Raw genomic sequence first — 26,463 nt, forward strand, 5'->3', positions numbered from 1 at the left:
CTACATGAACCTTAAAGGTTAGTTCATCATCGATCATGACACCCAAGTTCCAAACTTTGTGGGCATGAGTTGGGTTGATTCGAGCTGGATGCTGATGTTGATGATGCAGAAGACAAAAACATCAGATCTGTGTGGACCAATGAGGAGACTGTAACGCTCCTCCAATTTATACATGAAAAAAACCTAAAAACCTAAAAAAAACCCTCTTCTTCTACAATGGTTTAATGGCCCCCAACTGGAAAATTAGCGCCACCAGCTGTTTATTTTGATGACCCAACTCCAGTGGATGGAAATGCGCATTCATTCAAATTTTCCTTTGCCAAATATCCGGAAATTCTGAGCTGCGTTCAAATGGAAACCAAGTTATTGTGTTTGGCCTGGATTTTTTACCAGGCCATAGTACACCTATTGATAACATCCCATTCTTCCCTCTCTCACCCATGTATTGTTTTCTATTTCTATTTTATTTTGTTTTTTGGTTTATTGATCCCTGTTGCTTTGATAACAAGGCCTACAGGCCAGGCTATATTGTAATTCAATGAGTAACAATGTTTTTCTCCAGTGGTGTTGAACTTCAGCCTGAATTAATGGAATAAATGGAATTTTGGTTTGTTACTTCATTGTAGTGCTTGCAACATTGTTTATTATCATTTATTCTCTGACCTTGGTCTCAAATCCCACTAAACTGCATCCACTCTGAACTGCGCCTACTACTGCACAATGCGCCTGCAGGTCAGTCCCAGGCACTGACTGTGTAATGAGCTGCTGCCTTAGTAAATCAGGAGCTAATTACACGCAGATTGCAAGCGCAAATGGAATGAAGCAAGCAGTGCAAATTTGCCCTGCCCTTTCATGTATGTAAATCTGACCCGAAGACAGCAAAACCACTCTAGCGGTCAAAACAAGAGAAATTCACTTCACATTCATTTGAGTAAGAAAGAACATTGATGTTCCAAGTTGGGAAGTGATACTAAATTACTTGTAATTCTTTAGCTCAATGATGTCCCATTTTTATTTCAGAATTTTCTATCATAATATATTATTGGAGTTAAATTCAAAATCAATGCAGCCATATACTGGTTCATGCTAATACAGTTGTGAAGCAATTTTGACATTTTAGTAAATACATATTCATATTCAATGGTCTTTTTCACAGATGTTGAACATCTGCACTGGCTCCAGACACTGAAAGATGCTCACATGGCAATTGATGCTAATCTGCAGTGGGAATGTAAGGCCATCGGTAAACCTAGGCCTACGTACAGATGGTTGAAGAACGGTCAGCTACTACTAGCAGAGGTAAGACTCCCAAGGTAACATTGAGGCTATTTTAAAAATTTTAAGCAGAATAATGCAAGATTCAGACAAAGAATACATTGAAAAGGTCTCCCTTTAGAAGGACTGTTCATCTCAATTGGACATAGATACTGGAAGGCTGACTGGAAAAACTATAAAAAGGACAGTCCAAAAAGTCGCAAATACATATTTGACAAAAAATGTAAATCAGTGAGTAAAAGATGTTATCAAACATTATTCAACTGGCCTGATTTTCAGGGGAGGATCCATGTGGACACTGGTAGACTGACAATATCCAGGATTAGTCCGTCAGACTCTGGGATGTATCAGTGTGTGGCAGAGAACGAACATGGAGCCGTCTATGCCAGTGCTGAGCTCAAGGTTGTAGGTAAGCAAGTTGTTTAACCTGTATCATTTACAATGAATTGAACCAGAGGCAAGGCAGAGATATATGTTGTGTGTACAGTATATTGTGTTGTCAGTGGAATAAAAGTGTTTCACATCTGAAAGTAAATAAAAAATAAACTAGCTGAACTAGCTCCTCACTCAGTTATGGCCTTGCTCTTTCATTTCCATAATTATTTCATACAATAAGCCAGCCTAGTGGTGAAATATAATTTCCGTAATTACTGGTGATGCACTTGACATTTTTGCAAAGGACAGTTGTTGCCCCTCCACAAAGTGAGACAAATGACCTTAACATGGATCTGTTCCTCAGCCTCCCCACCTGACTTCACCTGGCGCCCTGTGAAGAAGTCCACAGTCATCCAGAGGGGGGGTGAGGTGGTTTTAGAGTGTCGCCCCCACGCTTCCCCTAGAGCCACAATCTCCTGGTGGAGAGGGGGCGAACTCCTGAAGGACAGCAAGAGGTAGGGTATTGTATGCGCTGCTGCTCATGCAACTGACGACATCTGTTAAAGGGTTTGCACATGTGGTCATGTTCATTTCTAGGTCTCATTGTTATTTATGCCTTGGCTCCAGGGGACTTTGGAAATCAGTGTTGCATAAAACAGGCTTGTTTTGTCCAAGAAAGGGATTTCTCTAGACAGACACCTTATATGTCACGTAGATATAGATGATGGATTTCTGTTGACACACTGTAGTTTTGTCTGATGCCTTTTCAATAGATGTGAGAATCTGGCCATGACCCCTACTCTATCGGTTTTGTAAGGATACAAGATAAAGAGTACAATACGATTTAGCTGTTTGAAACTTCAAAGCATCCAGTGTCCCACAGTTTCACAGCTCTTCAAAGCAGTCAAAGTGCTGGATGTAGAACTTAGATCCTGTAGGGACGCTCTCTATGTGAAAACCACAGAGAAAAACAATCCAACTACATCCTTCAGTGAAACTCTACCTCAGGCTATGTGATAGGCCACACCACATCATGATATAAGGTCTGAGGTAACACCTACGAGCTGTTGTTGCACTGGGCCTTAGCACAAACTAATACACACAATAAGAACCAACAGAGTGTAAGTTCAGCATGACAGCCGCTTTCATGAGTTGGGGAGGTTCAGGTTAAATGTTCATGCAGGTTTTGGACTGGTAACTGCTAGAAAGGTCCAAAAATATGTTTGATGTAAACAGAATCAAAGTTTCTAGAAAACTTCAGAACAGTTTACCAGTTGTCAACAATCAATGAAAATCACTTTCTGTTTGCCGGACCGTGGGACTTAAAGTAGATCTGAGGCACTCCAAACAGAAACTCTACAGGTCCACACATTAAAATAGCCCCCCCATCAAAAGCAGTATAACATGCAAATAAATGTAATATGGTTTTAGAATGTATATGTTGAGCACCAGCTTTTATATTAATAGACAGTTACAATTAGACTCTAAATGGTAGCTCACAGCAGAACCACTGACACTATATTAGGTCATTAGCCTTAATTGCATGTTTGTGTGCTTTAGCCAGCAGTGAACATTTAGTCAAAGAGCAGAGGCCGTCTTCAAGCCTCTACATTCAAAGGAGAATGTTATTTTGTGGTGTGCGAAAAATAAAAAATAAAACCATAGCTTCCAAAAAAAGGTCCATATTTATGCAGAGTTGTCTCCTGTTTTCTTCTTGTGACATTGAAGGTGAAAAGATACTGCTTGAAAATGTGAACACGTATATTAGCAAAGCAGCAAAACAGGGTTATGTTAAAATGGAACAAGAGTTTGATATCTAACTAGTTCTACATTACAATACAAGAATCTTTTTTTTTAGCATTACATGTCTTCTACATGGATCATCAAGTGCATATTGAAGAGTTCTTGTTTATAATATTTGCTCATATACTAAAATATGAGCAAATATACCTATCAAACAGAGGGAATTAGAAATAAAGGCCTCTCTGTAATATAAGCCTGCTTCCAATTAAGGCCACAGGAGCTTTGTCGGATCATAATAAAAAAGCCATACATGGTAAATGTGACATTTAAAGTACAGCTTTTTGAATTTCAAATTTTTGAATTGTTAAATTGTTAAAATGATTACAAGGAAGAGACAGTGTGTCATGGCACTCTGACCACAGTGCTGTTTAATGGACTGTTTTAACACTGTGGCATATGCTGATTCTAATTTTCATTTGACACATAACCAACATGCAAATGTAAAGTGTGTAGCTGCTATCCTTCTGTTGTTTTCCCTTCTCTTTTTTATTTGGATCTGGCTCAGATCAATATGTACAGCCGTATTTCCATAAACTATCTGTAACTCACTGGACCTGCCTTCACATGTGACCAGTGGGATTGATTAGTTATCATAGCTGCCATGGGTTGGTCATGAGGAAAGGAAGAAAAGTTACCCAGGCATTACCCAGGCAGCGCATTTGGACAAGAATAGAAATTCACAGAATGGAACGGAGTTTGTCTACAAAGCAGATAGTTCTTTACGTTTCTATTTGTTTTGCAGCTCATTGCCCCTCAGGTCATGTTCTCAGTGCGCCTCCATCACTCAGCGTTTGATATTTTTGTCAATAAATCAGCGCAAAGCACCCTGTGTCAGACATGCTCTCTGGGTCTCAGCTCAGCCCGAGTGAATACATATTTATTCTTGGGAGCCAATATGAAATTGTTTGATTTTTGAGCTGGCTGCTCACAGAATTTCTGTTTGATTTACTGAATCCAAAGGTCACAACAGGAGAGCATCATCTGCCTCGTTTATGCATATGTTTACATGCTTTCCAACTTGTCTGTTTAGAAACAAGGTGCCAAAATTACTATTCGTAGAATTGGGGGTATTATAAATAAAAATGTCTCCTCTTTTTCACACTTAAAAGTTTTATTTATTTGACCACAATTCCACGGGAGAGTCTTTTAACAAAGGGAAATGTTGAATGTAGAAGTACAGTAAGTCGCCATCTGTCACTAATGTACGGCGAGGTCAACATTTCTCTGTGTAATTGTTGTTTTAGTCATGTTTCCTTCAAGAGCTGTCATCACACTCCCAGTTTATTTCTCCCGTGAGACCTGCCTGACATGTTTTCAAGTGAGATGCTTCTATATGCACATCTCCACATTATTACTTTTCAGAAATGGCTTGTAGTGTGTTGATATTATCTCCACGTGTTGTTGAGTGATAAGGCTTCAGGTAAAGATCACATTCAAATTGCCTCTCTCCAGTTTTGCGCTCCTCTTCCTATCGCTGTCCTGCCTGGCCCTGGTGGCCTGTTGTATATCCAATTAATATGTGCATTTAAGCTATTGTGCTGTCAATAGTATGCTGACCTACAGCAAATCTGTTCTGCTTCAGCAAAGATAATTGTTATCTTCTGAGGCGTGTAAATAGACTTTTGCAATAGATTCTGAAGCCTTCATTCAAAATGAAAAAAATGAAAGTTTAAATGGTTTGAGAAAAGAGACCGTATCTCAGCCAGGAAGTAGTTCATTTTGTTCTTATTATCGCTTTTCATCCAATTAACACCTAAATAGTGTTTAAGCAAATGAGACATGTGAAATCATGATGGGCTGTTTCAGTTTTGTCACTCTCCTCAGACAGACTATCATGGAGGATGGGACTCTGCGTATCACCAACATCAGCAAATCTGACGGAGGCAGGTATACATGTGTGGCCAGAAACCATTTTGGAACATCTAGCAGCTCAGGAACGCTGATGGTGAAAGGTACTCTTTTTTCTCTGTTCACAGGTTTTCACTACTGTACCTTTTAAGGCAAAGGGTTTAAACTTTTGTTAAGGGGAAAAAAAATACTAACTCAAGCATGAAATTGATAATGAAATATATAGCCGTTTTATGTTCCCGCCGGTTTGACAGACATATAAGTCATCCATGGTTTTGTCAGCTGTGAGTTATTGTTCATGTAGCAGAGGGGGGCACACCATCGGCGTTTGTAGCTGTGAGTGAAGAATTTTTTTGTCACCAACATTTAATTTAAAAAGAGCTGCTGTAGCATTTTTACATTTGGGTTTTTAAATAATGATGATTATAGAGAGAGACTACTTTTTTTCGTTCTAGTTGACATTGTGATTGCAGTGTGTTTAATTATTCATTACTGAGTTATGGGAGGCATTCGCTTCCTAAGTGAAGTTATTTAAGGTCACTTAATTACACTGATAGAGCAGAATCTGTCTCACTATTCTGGGCAAATTAAGCTTTATTACCTTCTTCATTCAGATGGTTTTTATAGAGATACAGTGATACATACAGTAATAAATGATTCCCTTTTTTTCCCCTGAATTGCTGTAGAGCCCACGAAGATCATTGTTCCACCCTTGAGTTTGGACGCCACCGTGGGACAGAGCCTTGTGTTGCCGTGCGAGGTGTCCAGTGATTCCACTCTGAGCCCCATCTTCAAGTGGTTTTTCAATGGCAAAGCAATTGATTTCAGCAGGCAGGAGCACTTTGCGATGATTGGAGGGGTATGTATAATGTGTGTGAACACTGTCAAAAATCACCAGGCATAGGTCTAAGAAAATCAGTTCCAATGATTTGACCTACATCATTTTTTTGTAGGTGGAGGCTGACAGAGACTGATCATTTCTCTGAGACTGATATATTAAAGCTCCTGAGAGCTATTCTTTTCTGCTCGTTTTCAGTGCCTTAATATTCTGTGTTATTCACATCACAAATTCTAAGGTTTGAGTCTGTGTGGAATTTTCTTAAATGCTTCTCATTTTTCATTAAAAACTGGATTAAGAATTTATGTATTTAATGGAGAAAAAAAAGCTTTATTATACCAGGAGACCCCTTTGCAGCTATTAAATAATGGTGAAATATTAGGATATGTAGGTGGTGGCATCACTGATGTCGTCTTCCCTATAGTCTAACATAAAAACAGATGTATGTAATCTTAAAGCAATTGTTCGACACTTTTGGAAATGCACCTATTTGCTTTCTTAACAAGAGTAAGCGGAGAAGATTGATACTGTGAGAATGGTATCAGTCTTCTCATCTAACTCTCAGCAAGAAAGCAAATAAGCATTTTTCCAAAAACTGTTCTTTATATATACTGTAGATTGAACTTCTTCTACGAGATTATAAAAGCATTAGAGGAATTCTTGTTTTAGGATGGGTTTTGCCTTGAAGCCTGTGTGTCAGAAACAGTGTATACCTATTTCAGAGATGCCAGCAGATGTTACTGTGTGTTATTTCTGAGGGGAAAACCTGTAAACAGGGATGACATTTCTCCAGCCTGGAGGTAATCTCACTGTATGAACAAATCAATCAATTTCTCCCTGAACAAAGGAGCCTAAATTTTTGTGATTACAAGATTTATGCTCCCTCCGGTTCAGCACACCAGGCCCACTGAAGACGATGTACAACACTGACATTTCCATTGAACATAATCACAACAGCTGTTTAACTTGCTTTTTCTGTCTGCACAGAGGGAACAATTTGTGAATCGCTGTATTTTGTAGAAGAAAGAATTTGAAAATCATGTGCGTGTGTATATACACAGTGATGAAGTGCAAAAGGCAACTCTGAAAATGTCTTTCTAAAGCCATTTATCTGAGCTGTAAGGGTAACGTGTAAACACAACACTGACATAAAGAGAAAAAAAATTGTTTCAAAACAAATTAATTCAGTTTTACATTGTAAGAAAGGCTACACAAAAATAACTTGTTTTGCTAGACTGTCATGTTCTGCAGTGAGTTCTTCCAAGCTTCTTTTATGGAGGATTTACAGCACATGCCTGAGAAAGAAATTTAATGTGTTCCAAGGATTTTCCATACTATTTTTTTGACTCCAACTTTGCTATTTCTCGTGTTTTTCCCCTGCAAGACTTTTATACGTACGTGCCTTTGTCATTAGGGATTTGCAGGTGACCTGATGGTGAGGAACATTCAGCTGAAGCATTCTGGGAAGTATGTGTGTATGGTACATACTGAAGTTGACACCGTCTCAGCAGCAGCAGACTTAATTGTCAGAGGTATGCTGTCATCTTGCAGCACTCTCCATGGAGGTTTTCTATTTCTTGTTTTTCCGAGGAGTGTATGCTTTTCTTAACATTATGACACACGTATCTCACTGCTGTCAGATGAAGGCTGTATCACCAAGATGCCAGTTTTCAGAGTGAAAACTAAGTGTACTTTCAGATTGACAACCACAAACTTACGAAATAAGAGAATTGTTGTGTCAAAACAGATCATGGGTTAAAAACCCATGATCTGTTTTTGACTCTATGATCGTTACACTTATACAGGAGATACAGATAAGTTACCCCAAAGGCTTCAGGGTTTCCAAAAGATCAGAGACCAATAAAAACATTTTCTCAAGAATTTGTTTACCACAAATTAGACACCAAATACTCTGTAGAAGGCATCTTTGATGTTGAAACTTGAGTATCTGTAATAACTTTATACACATATTTCTGAGCTGATGTGCTAAGCATCAGTGATTCATTTAATTCCAGGGCCCCACTTGACGTTTTGGACAAGTGTCCTGATTGGCATTTAGGGATAATTATTATGTATTCCTTACTCAAAAAGGTTATAAATGACCTGTTACTTGATTAATATTAGTTGTTAGGGCTGTTACTTCTGGTGTCAAATCTAAAATGCTTTCTCACATTACTTTTCCAATGATTATCCATTTAGAACAGCTTGCAAATTTTCTCCATTTTGCATTGGTGAAGAGAGAATAGCCTTTAAGTAAAGTAATATAAATTTTGAATTTGAAACAGATGATTACTACTAATTATAATGTATATTTTCCCCACATTTGAACAGAAGCTTGAATTTCGAATAAAACGTGACAGTCCTAGTTGGTAGTTATTAGTTTTTTTCCATTACAAATCAAAAACTCTGTATTACTATAGAGTATACTACTATACTACTATAGTATACTATATATTATGTTTTTTTCTTGGATTTGGGGGATTGGAGCTCTTTACATCTACAATTTAACATTACATAGTGACTGTATGATAATGTTGTAATCACAAAGATAAGTCCTGAAAGTAAAACGTCATGTGTGCAAGGTCATAGTCAGCCATGATGAAAATACGAAGCCAAATAGAAAAGGTGGTCCAGACAAGCCCAAAAAAGAGGAAAATACTACTATTGTCTGGGATGTTCAAACAGGTAAAGCATGTCAGATGGTGCAACTTTCACATATGGATATTTTTCTGTCTGCATAATCTGAAATTAAGCAACACTGATGCCCAGTGAACTTCTTCCACTAACAGGTAGTCCCTCTGAGGGCTTGATGCTACTTTTGCAGATTTGTGAGGCTTAGCAGGAAATCCCTGCCTGTTTGTTTGATCTCATGTTTCTGCTTTCCATAATTTCAATGACATTCCCATTGAAAATCCTGTCTTGTTTTCCAAATCCCTGGTTATTAATGTTGTCTCATGTTATTGTTCAGCACTGATTTCTCTCCTACAGTATATACGTGTGGTGTTCACTGCAACCAAGCTCCATAAGGCTCTTTTCTGTCTTGGTGAAGGCAAACATGCCTTCAAGGGCGAACTAGGGCAAATTTTAAAGTTCTTTTCACTTGTCTATATTGCATGATTCACCTTTTTAGCCTAAAAATGATTTTGATATAACCAGGAAATTATTCTGTTATATCACTATTCATCAATCACAATTCAGCAGTGTGTATAGAGAACAGACAATTTAACTTTAAACTTAAACTTGAATTTAATTTATCTTCAACTGAAATCCACTGGCCTCATATATAAGTAAGCTGAGACATTGTCTTCCCTCTTATTGTCTAACCTGAGCTCATACTCGACTGTTCTATTCAGTGCACTTATTAGACTGGCACTTCCAACAGAATCCATTATATGGCCACTAGCTCTAACTTGAGGTTGTTAGCAGAGTTATGAATCACTGAACACCTCTCGTGGGGTCAGAGTCTGATATGTATGAAGCCAAACTGAAGTGATTTCATTTGTTTCAGCTGCTGTTGTGCAGTGAGGCTGACGCAAGTGTCTGTCCTTGTTTCGTGGTGTTGCAGGACCTCCCGGTGCCCCGGAGGGCCTGGTGGTGACTGACATTACTGACACCACCGCACAACTGTCCTGGGGATCTGGATCCGACAACCACAGTCCTGTTACCATGTACATGGTGCAGGCCAGGACCCCTTTCTCTATAGGCTGGCAGAGTGTGAGAACAGGTAACAGCTGCATCACCATCACATGCTTTTGTTTTCAATTGTGGAAGTCAGTATGAGGAATTATTACACTGTAATATGTGAGGCCATGGTGATTTAAAAGACTTTTAGATGCACTGCTTGTAATAAAGAAAAGTATTTCATGGAACTTCTTATGAATAAAACACAAAGTTTGCAAGCTGTCGATAACTCATCTTTAGTAAAAAACAAAACAGTTGTTATAGAAATGGACAAAAGCAAATCATCATTATTTTCACGAGCAAGCAGCAAAATGATAAAGATCCTATTGTTAAAGTTATTCTCTCTTTGTATTTTTCAGTCTGATGGTTACATACTGAAAGTCATAATGCAGCTCAGGAATTAATCAGCATCTTAGTACACAAGATGGTCAGACTAGCTACAATTTTTTTTTTTAAGATTTTTTTTAAAGAATTGTTATCAAGATTTGTACTGAGCAGGGCATTTTACAGCTGAAAAGTAGTGTAGTTGTGGCGTCAATGCAAACATATATTTGGCATTCGGTACTACAATATCTTGTTACCTATCAGCTAGTGATACCGATATAGACTAATATTGATCAGTGTATCAGCCTGGCCAATTAATTGATGGAGTTCTAGTTCAAACAGCTGCGTGTGCAGTTTGGAGCAAAAAATAGTGCATACAAGTAGGAAAATGTCATGTTTGATTTCAGCCATAGGATGTCCATCTATATTTTTTATACTTTTCCTCATTAGATATGAAAATAGTGGCAATTATTTTTCCTGGGGTTCACACTTTCGGTGTTTGGTGTAGAACCAAACACAGAAAGCACAGAATTAAAGGACAGGTTCACAATTTTTCAAGTCTGTCTTAAAACAACAGTCAGGTGTCCATATGAACAGTGAAAGAGGCTCGCTGTAATCATTCCTCCTACTTATACTGGCTATCAATGTAAATGATGGGGGCCAAAATCCACAGTGTGTCCACACAGTCATTTTGTGCAAAAATGCATTAAGAAGTTGACGTGAAGCTTATATGAGGCTTCAGCAGTCTGAGTTAGTCATATCAAGTGGATATCTGCCACATTTACAGTCTTTTTAGCTTCAGATTCCCTCTTTTTGTTTCCTGACAGTGTTTCAAGAATTTCAAATGAACTAATGAAATATCAGAGAAGCTTTGATTCAACTTTTTGACTTTATGTGTCTTCATGGACTTTGTCTGGGATACTGATCCTGATTATCACAAGTAAATTCGTGATTTTTAACTTTGTTATATAAAGTCAATCTAAGAATGTTTTAAAATATCACCATCCTGTTCACATTCACACCATCAACATACATACAGTACTTAAATGTGCCAAAAGTTGGTTTAGCATTGCTATGGAAGCCTAGTGTTAATGTATTATGATGTTTCGATCCATCATTAAGCTCTGTGATGGGTACCAGGCTCTGAGTCCTCTGACAGGTGACATCATATTTGGCAGCAATATTCAGTAAAGCCTGATTGAGTGAAACGCCTTTATTCCTCAGACCTAAATTAATTACATCCCTCTGTAACCTCAACTGTTTCTTTCAGATTACAATTTTATCCGAGAGACGCTGATTTAAAACATAATAAGGCGATTGCAGGAAGATGTTTAGCTCAATAATGTCAGTCACTTTAACTGAAGCGACCCCTTCTGACAGCTTATTAATTCTATTTATTAATTGTGTTTATGTGTAAAATAGCATTGTGACACACAGGCATTGCTGTTCAAATATCCACAATAATTGCAGAACGTGCAGAGCTGGTGGACCGGTTACACCCTGAAACATACTGTAATTGGAATAGTATTATAAGATTAACAAATGTCACCATTTCAGTCTGATGTACTTCACTGGTTTGTGAAATGTTTTTATATTTGTTGGAGACAGATTGTGAAATGTGCCTCAGTAAAAAAAAAAAAAAAAAAACACATCTCAATTCTAAATTCTTTAATCCTAGTTCCTGATTCTGTGCCTGGACAGATGATGCATGCAACAGTGAAAGATTTGAACCCCTGGGTGGATTATGAATTCAGGGTGGTGGCAATCAACAGTGTTGGTGTTGGAGAGCCCAGCACACCATCAAAACAGATTCGAACCAAAGCAGCAGGTATCCTCTCAATTTCTTGTTTCTCTACATAACAAATTAATCGGTCCCACTTGTAAAATGTAATTTAACTGTTTAATTATTTTCACTTTCCTTTAGTGCTCCCTGTGATGTTACTCATTTAAAATCTGTTGTTCATGTCCATGAGTGGAAACTCAATTACACTTTTAAACATTTAAGTATCAACGCTGAGCTTATGTGTGTCAGCACTCTGGAACTTGTGCCATGATTAATTAATGGTTGCATCAACGGAAAATTTCACCTATCCACACATGCCATGAGGCAATGACATGAAAGTGTCTATTTTGAGCTGGTTCGGAGAGTAATTCCATCCCGCTGGTTGAATCACAAGGGAACAAGTTTCCTGTTGTGCTTCACACATGGGGCTGACATATGGTGCACGGCTAATAACGGCACCGTTCACGGGTGGTAATGCCACTGTCAACAAAAACCTAATTCCTCTGCTGCGTGATTAACTGGTTTTGTGTAAATAAGGAGCTCTACAGAGTGGCTGTGATCACCTCATTCAAAGCTCTGTGGTTTAATAAAATCCTCTACACCTGCCTTAGACATATCAGTCCAAACTGAAGGATGATTAAGTTTTCTTTGTGCCCGTTTAGTTCCCAAGGTTGCACCAGTTAACGTGAGTGGTGGTGGAGGAGCTCGAGGAGAACTTGTCATCATGTGGGAGGTAAGAGAATCATTTATAAGTGAGCATCGATTGTGACAGAGAATTCTCTGAATCTTTTGACGAGTATGGACTTTTGGCAGAGTTAGTGTATCAGTGGTGGTCTGGCTTCATGGAATTGCTTTTAATTAAAGGCAGAGCTTTTCTGATTTTCTGCCTGATGACTCCCCCTGTTGTGTAAATCAAAACTGAAGATATGGAGCTAGTGCAAATTTCATATGTGTAAATCTAGAATTGGGAGACAATTTTACATTTTTTGGAAGAGGCTCAAAGCACAGAAAGATGCTGCAGTGGTACATTCGCTCAATGGTCTGTCAGACATAAAACTATCTCTGCTTCACTTTTTTACAACTCCCTTATTTAATTTCTGTGCACAGTTGTTTGGGCCAAAGGCGTAACTTTTCTATCCCTATCTCAGCCAGTTCCAGAGGAACAGCAGAGCGGAGAGGACTTTGGCTATGTCGTGGCTTTCCGCCCACTTGGCAGCAGCACCTGGATCCAGACAGTGCTGGCATCACCTGATGCATCGAGATATATTTACAGAAATGACAGCATCGCACCTCTGTCCCAGTTTGAAGTGAAAGTAGGAGTCTACAACAGCATTGGAGAGGGACCGTTCAGCCGTGTCGTGAAAGTGTTTTCTGCAGAGGAAGGTGAGTGTATTCACCTGTACACGCTGTAAACAGTAATTAAGTTAATCGTGTTAATTTAAAAAATTTATGGTTTCACTCTTAATTGCAAAAATGAATAATTCATGATCTATGCTATTTAGAGCCCACCGAGGCTCCATCAAGAGTATGGGCTCGTGCAGTGTCAGCCTCTGAGATCGAGGTGTACTGGGAACCAATTCCCCCTGGGTCCAGCAGTGAGAAGATCATTGCATATGAGGTATGTAGAAAAAAAAACCTTGGAATAATAATGCTACAAGGTATATTCAAACAAGGAGTAGACATTAATCCCAGAATGATTGACAGTACAATAAGCTGGCGTTCATTTTAATATAACTGCCGATGGCGACAACATAGAAATATTCTGACATTAAAATACTGTACATGTTTGAGCGGCAGATTTTTCACAGGCTAATCCAGGGGATGAAGAGGTCTGTTGGCAGCTGTTCCAGTCTCCAAAAGAGCTCAATACCCAAGGCTGTCTGAGAGCTGCTATTAAAAAAAAGAAATAAATAAAAAAGTGTGAACATCATTCATCACTATCCTCTACAACAAAGGCTCTCCTGGGATTTGGTTGTGGAAAACCTAGATAAAAATAACACTCTCTCCTAAACCCCAGATATTTTACATGGCAGGGTATGCCCCGGTGGCCTGACCTCTGCAGAGAAGCTTTGAGGTCATTGCCAGTGTTTGGTCAACACATTGTTATAAGACAGCAGTTTGAGGCACCATGGTGAGTGGTTTTGGAACGAGACAAAATGGTTAATTGAGCAGAGGCTGATGTTTGCATGAGTATTCATGCTAAATCTGGGAAAACTAATTCCACAGATTTCACCTCAAATATGACAATATACAACTTTTTTAAACTTTTGTCAAAAACATGTTTGATTTATTGGTATTTGTTTATGTTTTTCAGTGTTTCAGCATTTTCTAGGGCTCTTGCTCCATCCAAGGGGAGGGGGGGCAAACAATATTGTGAAAACTATTGAGCACTACAAAATAATATTAAGATGATTGGTGGATATGGTATTTGGCTTGTATGAGACATAATTATTTTTTTTTTAAATTTAATTCATAGTTTAAGTTCAGCTGTATCTCGAAAAGTACACCAATTTGCTGAAGCTCACATTTAGTGAAAACTGCTAAATTATTGTGATACCTAGAACTGCTTTTTCATTATTCATTCAAAAGTGGATCAAAATGCTACTAAATAATTTCTGACAATTTAAACTGAAGATATCAGATATTTTCTAAAATTTCTAAATTTTCAGTTTCACTGACTGATTCTGCTGTTTAGCTCTGAACTCTTCCTAGAGCCTGATAGAGGTGACAAAAATACTAATGTGATGTGCTTAAGAATATAACAAAGATTTTGACAACCGTTTATTATATGCTAGTGTAAAGTCATCTGTCAGTACTTGATTGGTGTTTAGCTAGAACATACTGGGCTGTAAAATGAAGTATGCAGTCAGCTAACATGAGATGTAAACAGAACAGAAAACTAAAAAAATGTGTAGTGTTTACAGTGTAGGATATCATTCCTTATAAGAAAAGTTAACTGCTTGTTACGTCTCCAACATTAAACCAGGGAATGAGGAGAGTAAATATAAAATAATCCAGGGACAAAGAAGCAAGGAGAAAGGAAATATTAGCCTGACAATGCCAGACTAAAGCCTCTTTGACACATAGTTCCCTGTAAATTACTGGAATAACCTCTCAGGCACCACTAGTGATTTTCACTCAAATTTAGTTCCAAGCATATCAAATCTCAAGTATAGAAAACAACAAGTAGCCTACTATGTTTTTAATTATCTTACCAAAGGATTGAATAAACAGGTTTCACCTGACAAAGGTGTTGACAACATGAGGGTGAATATACATTAAAATTCTCACATTGATAAACTATTTTCTAAGTCCACTGGGTTTGTTTGATAAATATCCAAATTAAAATAATTTTAGTCTAAATTGCATGAATGGTATCCACTCAAATCATGTCTTAGTGAATCATTTGTAGAGGCTGGGCTCAACGCCAAGGAGTGTACTTCGATACGCTGCTACAGCACCCAGACGGTCAGTAATGTTTCTTTTTGGTTTTTAATTTGAGAAACATAGCAACTGCAGACTATACAGTAATTATCAAATATTACTTTCTGGATAAGCAGACCTGAGCAGTCTACTTTTCTGTAGGACATGCTGACATACTGTGGTAAGCGTATTGTCTCATTTCCAGTTGCCGAAGCTTCTGTGCTGTGGTCTTTTCAGATGGTAATTTGGTAATGGTCTAATTTGAAAGTTAGTACTTATGTTATTTAGTTATGGAATTTTTTTCAATATTTTTTGAAAATATATTTTAATATGCCGCTATAGCCTGTAAAGAAAATACAGTTGTACCAGCAGGGATACAGTAGTGCACAGAAGCCATTTCCATGGTTACCACGCACAGAGCACCTGGCGTTTACGTCTCCACTTCCTACCGCTAAGCAAAAGCGAAGCCAAAATATCTCCTTTCCGGGAGCTGCCATCTTGCTCGTGTGACTTCATTTGGAGCCAGAGTTTGTGCAGTAGTGCCTGACGGAGGTTTGAGAGTGGCTGTCACAGCTGTCAATCACGACATCACATCCCTTTTTATATAATCAAATAACTAATTAAAAACAAACTTATCAGAAAAATAAACAATGATTTACCCACCCAAACCCCCATAGAAAATGTGTCTGCCCCCCAACCACTTAAATCAATTAAATCAAAAGTAAACATAAGAGGAGTTATACATTAAAACCTAATAAAAAATTAACACCGTCACTGCAAAAGTACAACAAAATAGGAGAATTAAATGTGGACTCTTAAGTATTAGATCTCTGTCATCTAAAGTTGTATTAGTAGATGACCTAATTTCAGATTATCATATTGATTTATTTTGTCTTACTGAAACCTGACTATGTCATAAAGAAATATGTTAGCCTAAATGAATCCACTCCCCCCAGTCATATTAATACTCACATTCCTCGAGACACTGGCCGAGGAGGTGAAGTTGCAGCCATTTTCAACTGAAAATTCAACATTTAATAGTCTTTCCACAAAATCCTCTTTTACCAGACCATTATTTAATAACTTGAATTCCTATTACTGGGCTACATGCCATCTGATAGTGCTGTAGCTAAGTTTAAGGAAGCGATTATGTCAGTATTTAATTCAATGCTATATCTCAATACAACAGAAGATTATGTTAACTCTAGTCCCTCTCAAATTGATCATCTTGTTGATATTGCTGCAGGTTCGCTGTAAATGATATTATACTCCATCGCCCCTTTAAAAAAGAAGATAATAAAACAAAAGAGGTTTGTTCCATGGTATAACTCCCAAACCCGCAAATTAAAGCAAACATCCCAAGAACTTGAATGGACATGGCGTTCCACCAAACTGGAAGAATCTCACTTAGTCTGGCAAGATAGTCTTAAAACATAAGAAAGAAGGCCCTCTGTAATGCCACAGCCGCCTATTACTCATTAATAGAGGAGAATAAAAACAGCCCTAGGTTTCTTTTCAGCACTTTGGCCAGGCTGACAAAGAGTCATAACTTTATTGATCCATGTATTCCTACAGCTCTCACTAGTAACAACTTAATGAGCTTCTTTAATGATAAAATTCTAACTATTAGAGACGAAATTCATCACCTCCTGCCCTCAACAGGCACCGATTTATCCTCAGAACCAGGAACCTTAGAAACAGCTGTAAAACTTGATATATATTTAAACTGTTTTTCTCCAGTTGACCTTCCTGAACTAACTTCAATGATTTTTTTTCATCTAAACCATCAACCTTTCTCTTAGACCCCATCCCAATTAGGCTGCTTAAGGAAGTCAGCCTTAAGCCCTTAGTTTGCACTTCTTTACTAGATATGATCAATCTGTCTTTATTAACAGGCTATGTACCACAGTCCTTTAAAGTAGCTGTAATTAAACCTCTTCCTAAAAGGCCTACTCTTGATTCAGGCGTTTTAATCAACTATAGACCTATATCTAATCTTCCCTTTCTCTCCAAGATCCTTGAGAAAGCAGTCGCCAATCAGTTGTGACTTTCTACCTAACAATAGTTTACTTGAGGATTTTCAGTCAGGATTTATAGTGCATCATACTACAGAGACAATACTGGTGAAAATTACAAATTACCTCCAAATTGCATTAGATAAAGGACTTCTCTCAGTCCTTGTTTTGTTAGATCTTAATGCATAATGCATAATGCATTTGACACCATTGACCATCACATCCTATTACAGAGACTGGAACATTTAATTGGCATTAAAGGAACCACATTAAGATGGTTTAAGTCCTATTTATCAGATCAATTTTAGTTTTTATATGTTAACATAACATAACAATGAATCCTCTATGCGCACAAAACTTAGACATGGAGTTCCACAAGGTTCTGTACTTGGACCAATACTATTCACCTTATATATGCTTCCTTTAGGTAATACTATTAGGAAACACTTTTCATTGTTATGCAGATGATACCTAATTATATTTATCAATGAAGCCAGATGAAACCAATCAGTTAACTAAACTTCAAGCATGTCTTAAGGACATGGTTGACTTGCAATTTTCTGCCACTAAACGTAGACAAAACTGATGTTATTGTGCTTGGCCCTAAACACCTTAGAAACACATTATTTAATGATATAGTATACTCTACATGGCATTACCTTGGCCTCCAGCTCCACTGTAAGGAATCTGGGAGTTATCTTTGATCAGGATATGTCTTTGACTTCCCACAGAAAGGAAATTTCAAAGAATGCCTTTTTTCACCTACATAACATTGCAAAAATCAGGCACATCCTGTCTCATAAAGATGCAGAAAAACTAGTCCACACATTTGTTACTTCCAGGCTGGATTATTGCAGTTCCTTATTATCAGGCTACCTCAATAAATCTAAAGACTCTCCAGCTGATCCAGAATACAGCTGCATGTGTACTGACAAGAACTAGGAAAAGAGATCATATTTCTCCATTATTAGCTTCTCTGCATTGGCTTCCTGTAAAATCCAGAGTAGAATTTAAAATCCTTCTCCTCACCTACAAAGTCCTTAATGGTCATGCACCATCATATGTTAAAGAGCTCATATTACCCTATTACTCCCCTAGTACACTGCGCTCCCAGAATGCAGGCTTACTTGTGGTTCCTAGAGTCTCCAAAAGTAGAAGGCTCGGCCCAGGTTTCAGCTCAGAAGGCAGACACCCTTTCTATGTTTGAGAGTAGGCTTAAAACTCCTTTTTGATAAAGCTCACAGTTAGGGCTGGCTCCGGCTTGCCTTGGTGCCTTGCCCCTAGTTATGCTGCTATAGGCTTAGACTTATTATTACAGTTGTTATTGTTATTATTGTTTTTGCTGTACATCTCTGTGTCTCTCTCGCTCGCTCTCTCTCCCCTCTCCCCATCCCTCTCTCTCTCTCTCAACCCAACCGGTAAAGGCAGATGGCCGCCCACCTAGAGCCAGGGTTTGCTCAAGTTTTTTTTTCCCTTAAAGAGGAGTTCTTCCTCGCTGCCATCACCAAGTGCTGGGTGTTGGGTCTCTGTAAATTAAAGAGTATGGTCTTGACCTGACCTATATGAACAGTGTCATGACATAACTTTTGTTGTGATTTGGCACTATATAAATAAAACTGACTTGATTTGACTTGACTTTTAGAAAGTGACATATTTCATATTCAGTCAGGTATTCAGTTTCAGGATCCCTGCACTGTAGAAAGCTCATACCAGCAGTTTGACATTCAATCACAAGAATGGAAGAGGAGTGTCATTCAATTTCAGCTCATAGTTTTGTAATGGATCAGGTCAGTACTCAGCTGATTCAGCCCACGTCAGAAATACTGATAGATCATGCAGGTAGTACATAATGTTGCTTCAGCATGACACTTATAATAATGTAATATCTACAATAGGTGATATTGGATGCATTTAGATGAGAATTTTAACAGGGCTTTTCTCACTTGGTTTTCCAGTCATGGGCTGACCCTAAACTGTTGGCTTTTTTTGCTATAACTCCTCTATGTTGATCTTAATCCTGTACTTTTGTATACAAATTCTGACATTCAGGAATAACCCTGTTCTCAAATGTGACTAGTGGCCACCAGACAGTTTTTCCAGAGGATATGTCACATTATGGACATAATTTAATCTTGAAATCATCCTGGGTGACAAGTTTCTCATTGGCTTGTTTCACTGCAATTAAACTGAGGGGTACACCAATGGGCTGGTGAGGATAAATAATGTCACTGCCAATGTACAGATTCTAAAAATTGATCAGGAACATCTTGTTGTGTAATGGTAGCTTGACCTTATTTAGCCAAGATCTATACGTTTGGAGACAACACACACTCCAAGTTGCAAGTTTGAGAAGGACCATTAGCTCAGTGTAAAAAACTCTCCAGTTTCATTACCACATCTGTAGAAGGGATAAGTTTGGAGAATATTTTAGAACATTTGGAGCATTACACAGTAAGAGCCAGAGTAAAGAATGCACTTTAAAGACCACAATGTACTCTCAAATACTGAACATGGCAGCAAAGCTCCATCAGTAAATTCAACCAACTCTTTGTAAATAATTGTATACAGATTGATATAATAAGGCAGTTAAAGCAAGAACTAATTGTGACCTATTTATGACCATTTCTGAATGCAACTGCTGTGATTGTAGGAAGACATCTACATTTAGGAACCTATGTGGTTTCCTCTCAAAGTCCAAAGACAAAATCATATGAATTAAAGACTGAATTCCCTATATGCAGCTGTGTGTTAATGGTGTACATTATATGGCAGGTCTTTGATATACTATAGTAACAGTATGATGTATAATGTGTTGTATATGACATTAGGCCTGTCTCAAAGGGCTTTGCAAACAATTCACATAAGGGGTTATATGATTAACACTTGATTGCAAAGGTCTCATACAGTATATCTATTTTTCTTGAGTCCCAGAAATGAGACACTGGAATACAAAGTTTTGAACCTGTCTTCTGGAGGCACTCCCAAAATAGCCTCCTTCTGTTTTGGTCCTGAATCTCCCCAAAGAGGACAGACACATCCTTATGAGAGGCCTCAGTGAGTCTCAGAGTCTAGCCAAAGAGGGAGGGAGATGGTGAAACTGGAGAGCAGAGCCCATTCATAATGTCCTGTCTATACAGTGTGCCAGAAAACTGTGCTTCACCAAAATGTATTTTATCAGTGGCTTTTGATATTCGTTTCCAGGCAATTATTTAGCTCCAACACTACAGATTCCTCTGATGTGCATTGCAAACAGTGACATAGCTCTGTGAAGCATGCTCACAGAGCATGCATGCTCTCTGAGAGTGTTTTCATATATGACATGAATCATGAGAGATAATAACATATGCTTTGTTATGTGAGTGCATTAAACAAGCAGATGTTTGTTAGCTTTTGTTCTTTTGATGGTTTCCTGAATATACTCTATGTTTCTATTTAGTAGAAATGTTTTAAACTAACACTGTTGAACCTGTATATACTATATTTCCCTCAAAACTGATCAATATAAGAGCAAATGAAGAATCAAATTGATAAGTAGAAACAATATTGTAGTCTAAACTGATAAAAACCTTCAGTGCCAATCCCCAGAGGCTGAGCAGCCAGCTGTGGAGCAGAGAGCCTGGAAAGCTCTCATATGCATCTGTCCCAGCATGGTATCAGCCCTAGAGGGCTCTTCATACAAGGTGGCCAACAAATACTATTTACACACTGGTGGCAATGCCTTTGATTTTAGTGAAGTGTTCCTCAACATGCCTGCTTGACGTATTAGAAGATGATTACTACACATGCAGTGGTATTTTAGTCATATGCCACTTTGATTAGAACAGCTGTTTGAAAGGTATGAGACAAGTAATGTGACTGACTGAGAGGATAATGACTCATCACCACACCCTCTAATTTATGTATCACCCAACCTTTTGGCTTATAGTGCTGCTTCACCTGTATGAATGAAAATAGCAGGAGTACTTGGATACACCTTCTCCTACTCAGCACATGAGACCTAAATACAGCTGAGAGTGTTAACAAACTGAGAATACAAAAATTACTTCAGCAAACTCCACCTCTCAGCAGCACTACAAACTTTTGGGACTTTCTGCATCACCATCAGAACTATACAAGATGGGATATAGAAGTCTCTGATAGTAGCAAGATTAATCCATTATGCGACCATCGGCAAAATTGTCCTGCCCACCTGACCTGTTTAAGTCTATTGAGTCCATTGCACTCAGCAGACAACACATGGTAGGTCCATTATTTGCCCAGACACCCCCCAGGCCACAAATGCTGGAACAACCCCACATGGCCCCAGATTTTATCTACATTGGTTAAATATGGTAATTTGAATTACAACTTTATTTTTGAGTATGCACCATATGAGAACAATATATACTGAAATAATAAAGTTGCTCTTTCTTGTAGCTCCTCAACAAGACAGTGCAGGTAGGTAATAATGCAGGACCCACCATGGTAAGGTATTAGATATAGATATATAATCTCTACCGAATTTAAGAATTACCATATAATAACTGACAATACAGTGACCTTGAGGCATTTGGAGCCCCTGGGGGTTTGGGGTCCCAGGGCAGTTGCCCACTTTGTCTGCTGGTAATCCAGCCTTGTATCTGACTTGGACGTATGATTTAAATGTTACTGTAGTGAAACTGCCCTTCCTAACGGTGATAACAGTGGCGGATTTACCACTACAGTGGCCCCTTAATTTGAGTAAGAAGTCAACAAAAGTAGGCTTCTGATTTTTAGCCATTTGTATTAGCTGTAGATAGCTAGCTAATGGCAACTCGTATGTCAGCTGAAAAGCATGTCTGGCTTTTTAATGTAGCCACCTGCCTTGTATGAAAAGAAGAAACCTGAAAAAGGGGTAATAAATATGCATTTGATGGCTAACTCAGTAAAAGGCTGCCGCTAAAGTTTACAGGTCTCAGACAAAAATCCAGCATTCTCACCAGTTTATGATTGAGCTAGAAGACATGGAAAGAAAGGAGTGATGTTATTCTTGAGGGTAACTAGTTAGTTCTAGTATAAGTAGTATGATATTATAAGGAAAAAAATTATCTCAGACTGTTATTCAATTCTAACATACCACCTTTCAGATGTTTGATAGAAATACATAAGTAAGTAAGTTACTTGGACAAAGAGCACAGGTTAGATTTCTGCTTTACTGCTGGCATTTTCATACAGAAAAAACTTTACAGAGCAGGACAACGATGCAAACATGACCCCAAATCAGTGTTGTTCTAACCTAACCCTACAATATATTGTAGTTAATTAACAAATTACGGTACAGTAATTAACATATTAGCCAGGCATGCTGACTTTAGCGTCTTCTTTGTGTGTGTTTTATGGATTTTTTTGTTTGTTTGTTTTGTAGATTGTTTAATAGATTCTTTACAATTTGCACTTGTATTTTCAGTTTTGGAAAGGTGATAAAAAAGACCAACCACCAAACTCTTAAAATACAAAGAGTATCGCTTTTATTGCAGCCTCATGTACACTGCATCAGCGTGTGAAGAAAGCTATAGCTTGAGAGGCTTGCTGTGCCTAGTGACGATTGCTAAGCTATGATTGGACAATCCCTGTTTTGGGGAGGGTTTTAGTTAACGGTCAGTTTCCTTCATAATATAAGATGTGGTCATGCAGACAACAGAACACCTGCTGTTTTCTTCATCACATGAGTTTCTGGATGATTTTCCTGAATTACTGAGCAAAACTTCTGCAGACTTTGACTTGGTCATACTATCTCTGTTGTTCAGCTGGGATGTGGATAATCCATTGAAGTGGAAGCAAGTTTGTAGGCATGACTATCAAGTGCATACTCCAGACATATTCAGTACTATAGGGGAATACTGTCTATGGTAGGGGGTGTTGTGTTTGTTAGTATATTTTCTTTATTATGCTTCTCTTTATTTATGCACATCTAAAGCTTTTAAAAATGAGAACATTCACTGAAACCACAGGGAATGCACATGCACATTTTTTATACTTTTAATAGCCTACATTAAGCTAAATCACCCATCCTCCATCTGTCCTACACTCCTCTCCACTTCAAAACATGAGGAATTTATAGCCAGCTTCAATACAAAACATTAGCAGTGTTCTTTGTGCTTCCACACACAAACACTGTTTAAAACCCCTGGAAAGGCAAATCCATGATTGGCTATTAATTATGTAATTTGGGATCTAATGTGCATATAGTATTAGAATACTATATGCACATTAGATTGTTAAAACACTTTAATAGTAGTATGGTGCACTTTACTGCCACTGTCTCCATAAGACTTTTAGATGCAACAAGACAGCTTAAGTCTCCTTAGACCCCCCTCTTTCATCCCTCTTTGAGAGTGTGTTTAGATTCTTAGCAGAGCTGGTTTTAAAACTTTTAACATCTTCTGCTCAGGTATTTCAGGTATTTTCCTAAAGTAAAATTGCTATAATTAAACCGCTGGTGGAAAAAGAAAAAAACACCCTAGATGCATCTGTTATCAGCAACTCCAGGCCTTGTCGCTAATCTGTCTTTCCCAAGTAAGATCCCTGAAAACCTGTGTGCAGCCAATTGAATAAGTACCTACTCTCAAACCATCTGTCTGACATTTTCCTGTCTGGTTTTCCTGTCTCGTGTTAGGGTCATACATGATCTCCCTATGAATACAGATTCTGACAAGCTCCTTATCCATGCACTCTTCATTCCCAGTATTGCGTTTGATATTGCTGATTATGAAATACAGGATCACTCGGTAGCTTAAAAATGTGGGTTGGACTGCCTCGGGACTACAGTAGCTATAGGCAGATAGCATGGAACTCTCTTTCTTTCCCCTTTTAAGTTAGACCCTATAGAATCACTGCTACTGTACACGAAAGACTTAGATTAGCCCAAATATCTTACAACTTAATGAAATGGGAAAAAAACAAAAGGAGATTCCTTTAAGTAAACTTGATTATCCCTATTATATAAGTGTGTGCCCTAGTACTTCATGCTCTGCTGCCATATCCTGTGTAAACCTCTTTACATGTACTTTCAATCAAATGCACTGTATAGGGTGCGCTTTTTATAAGCACATTGTGACGCTCTCAGGTGGACAGATTTACAGATTTGAAAACAGCTTAAAAAGGGAAAAAAGCAGAGGTAGGCAGTGTGGCTGGGGGTCTGTGGTAATGTTCATGTCTTTGGTTTAGGTTCTCTTCTGGGAGAAAGGATCTCAGCAGAGTGAAGCAGAGAGAGTGAGGGTTATCAACACCACAGCTCTGCTCTCTGGCTTGAAGGGCAGCACAGTCTATCTGATCTCAGTCAGAGCCCAAAACAGCGCTGGACTTGGACCGTGCAGCCCTGCTTTTAACATCACCACCAAGAAACCTCGTGAGTTGAACCACAGGACACAAAAATGTGCTTTATTCCATTTTTTGGCTTGTGAACATACTGTATGCAACCAGTAACACTTATTGGTTGCTGTAGTCATTTCTCCTGTCTAAACTGGCTGTGAAGCCAGCGCTATAGCCACCACTGAGGTCACTTCCTCTGTAATACTGTATTTCTGGGTCTTTAGGGGGGTTAACAACGTAAAGAGGAGTTTACATACAATTACACACATATAATGGATGTTTTATGGCTGATTCTGATATTAATTCTAAGTGTGAAATTCTTATGTTTTAGACTAAAAATCTTAAAATCTGACAGGTTAAAAAACTTCATTTCAGATACAATTTACATAGAATATATTAAAAATAGTTTTAAAGTTTTAAAAGTTGTGTTTTTTAATACTCAAAAAAAATTTACAAAGATGATTGGTAGCTAGTAATTTTTTTTTTTACATGGTGGGTTCTGCTGCAGCAATTTGGACTCATGAGTACGTCCGGGTGGTCACTTGAAGGTTTGCTGCTGACAATAAACCTACACTTAACAATCAGAAAGATACCACATTCTGCTGGTAGTGGTCTATAGGTTTATGAAGGGATTCAGCTAGTGTGAGGAGATAGAATGAATGGAGCAGCCAATGGCTTCTGCAATGTAACATATAGATTATGAGTATTGTTTTAAGTTAGACTTCAAAGGGGACTTATTATGCTTTTCCTTATTTTCTGTCATATATATATTACAATGTTGGATGCTCAGATTAAACGTGGCCAAAGTTTCAAATAATGAGGTAAACGTATGTAAACGTTATCCCTGTCTCCGGCGTTAGACTGCTCTGAACGCTTGGTTTCCAACAGTTTTTTCTACTTTCAGCCTGAGCCGATGTCGGTTTGTGACGGATTTCTTTATATGGTCATCTGTTCCATGCACACAAGTTCACTGCTCCGCTCTGCTAACATTATAGAACTTTTCCATTGTTTTTGGGGTAGTCACACTGAGCCATGACTCGAGTCCAGCTGGCATGCTGTGAGTGTTTTTCCATGACACAGCAGGGCAAAGTGAAATAAGTAGTTTACCTGTTGGAGGTGTGCTGGCCGTCTGCAGCTCTTCATCAAACATCATCATCACTGTGGCTTTTTCTGCTTGTGCCATCCTCCCTGCATTATTTCTAACTGATCCACTGAACAAATAGCTTCAAATATCTCTGTTGTTGTGTTGACTGTTTTTTAGCACTGCTAACGAAGCTCTGCTGCTTCGGTGAGGAACACATTTAATTTCCTGTAAATTCTTCACAATAAATGTCTACTGTTATTTAGTCATTTAGAAATGTTTAATTTGAAGCAGTAAAGCAGGAAATGTTGGGTTTTCATCAGCAGTAACTTAACACAACCCTCAGCAGGCTTCCGGAAAGCTGACCAATCAGAACAGAGTGGGCTCATCTGGAGGGGGGCCATAAAGAGGCAGGAGCTAAGACTGCCTGTTAAGAGACAGACGCTGGACTGAGGGGCTGCATAAAGGGCCAGTATAAGATAAATAAGGAGTTTTTGAACTGTAAATCATGCAAAGCTACTCTAGTGGAGTCCCAGAATAAGAATAGAGCTGGAAATGAGAAAAACAGGTCCCCTTAAAAAAATAGAAACCTATCCTTTACATCTGTTTTGCTGTCTTGGCTTGTTCTGCTGCTATGTGAAAATTCAGGTTTTACTGATGTTATGTGCTAAATATGACTAATGTTTCT

General features: G+C 38.3%; 1 protein-coding gene across 2 annotated transcripts in view; it reads left to right on the top strand.

Moving 5' to 3' along the window:
* The window catches only part of LOC137182055 (contactin-4), a 53,589-nt gene that overhangs the window by 17,934 nt on the left and 9,192 nt on the right, over window positions 1–26,463 (top strand). For both annotated transcript variants that reach the window (XM_067588316.1, XM_067588315.1), the window contains 12 exons: window positions 1,157–1,299; window positions 1,555–1,684; window positions 2,015–2,165; window positions 5,278–5,405; window positions 5,988–6,160; window positions 7,554–7,671; window positions 9,705–9,863; window positions 11,823–11,972; window positions 12,590–12,660; window positions 13,076–13,310; window positions 13,430–13,545; window positions 24,551–24,731. In XM_067588316.1, the coding sequence (XP_067444417.1) occupies window positions 1,157–1,299; window positions 1,555–1,684; window positions 2,015–2,165; window positions 5,278–5,405; window positions 5,988–6,160; window positions 7,554–7,671; window positions 9,705–9,863; window positions 11,823–11,972; window positions 12,590–12,660; window positions 13,076–13,310; window positions 13,430–13,545; window positions 24,551–24,731 (1,755 nt within the window). The remainder of the gene's footprint in view (window positions 1–1,156; window positions 1,300–1,554; window positions 1,685–2,014; window positions 2,166–5,277; window positions 5,406–5,987; window positions 6,161–7,553; window positions 7,672–9,704; window positions 9,864–11,822; window positions 11,973–12,589; window positions 12,661–13,075; window positions 13,311–13,429; window positions 13,546–24,550; window positions 24,732–26,463) is intronic.

The sequence above is a fragment of the Thunnus thynnus genome, chromosome 4 (assembly GCF_963924715.1).
Source record: "Thunnus thynnus chromosome 4, fThuThy2.1, whole genome shotgun sequence".
Lineage (NCBI taxonomy): Eukaryota > Metazoa > Chordata > Actinopteri > Scombriformes > Scombridae > Thunnus > Thunnus thynnus.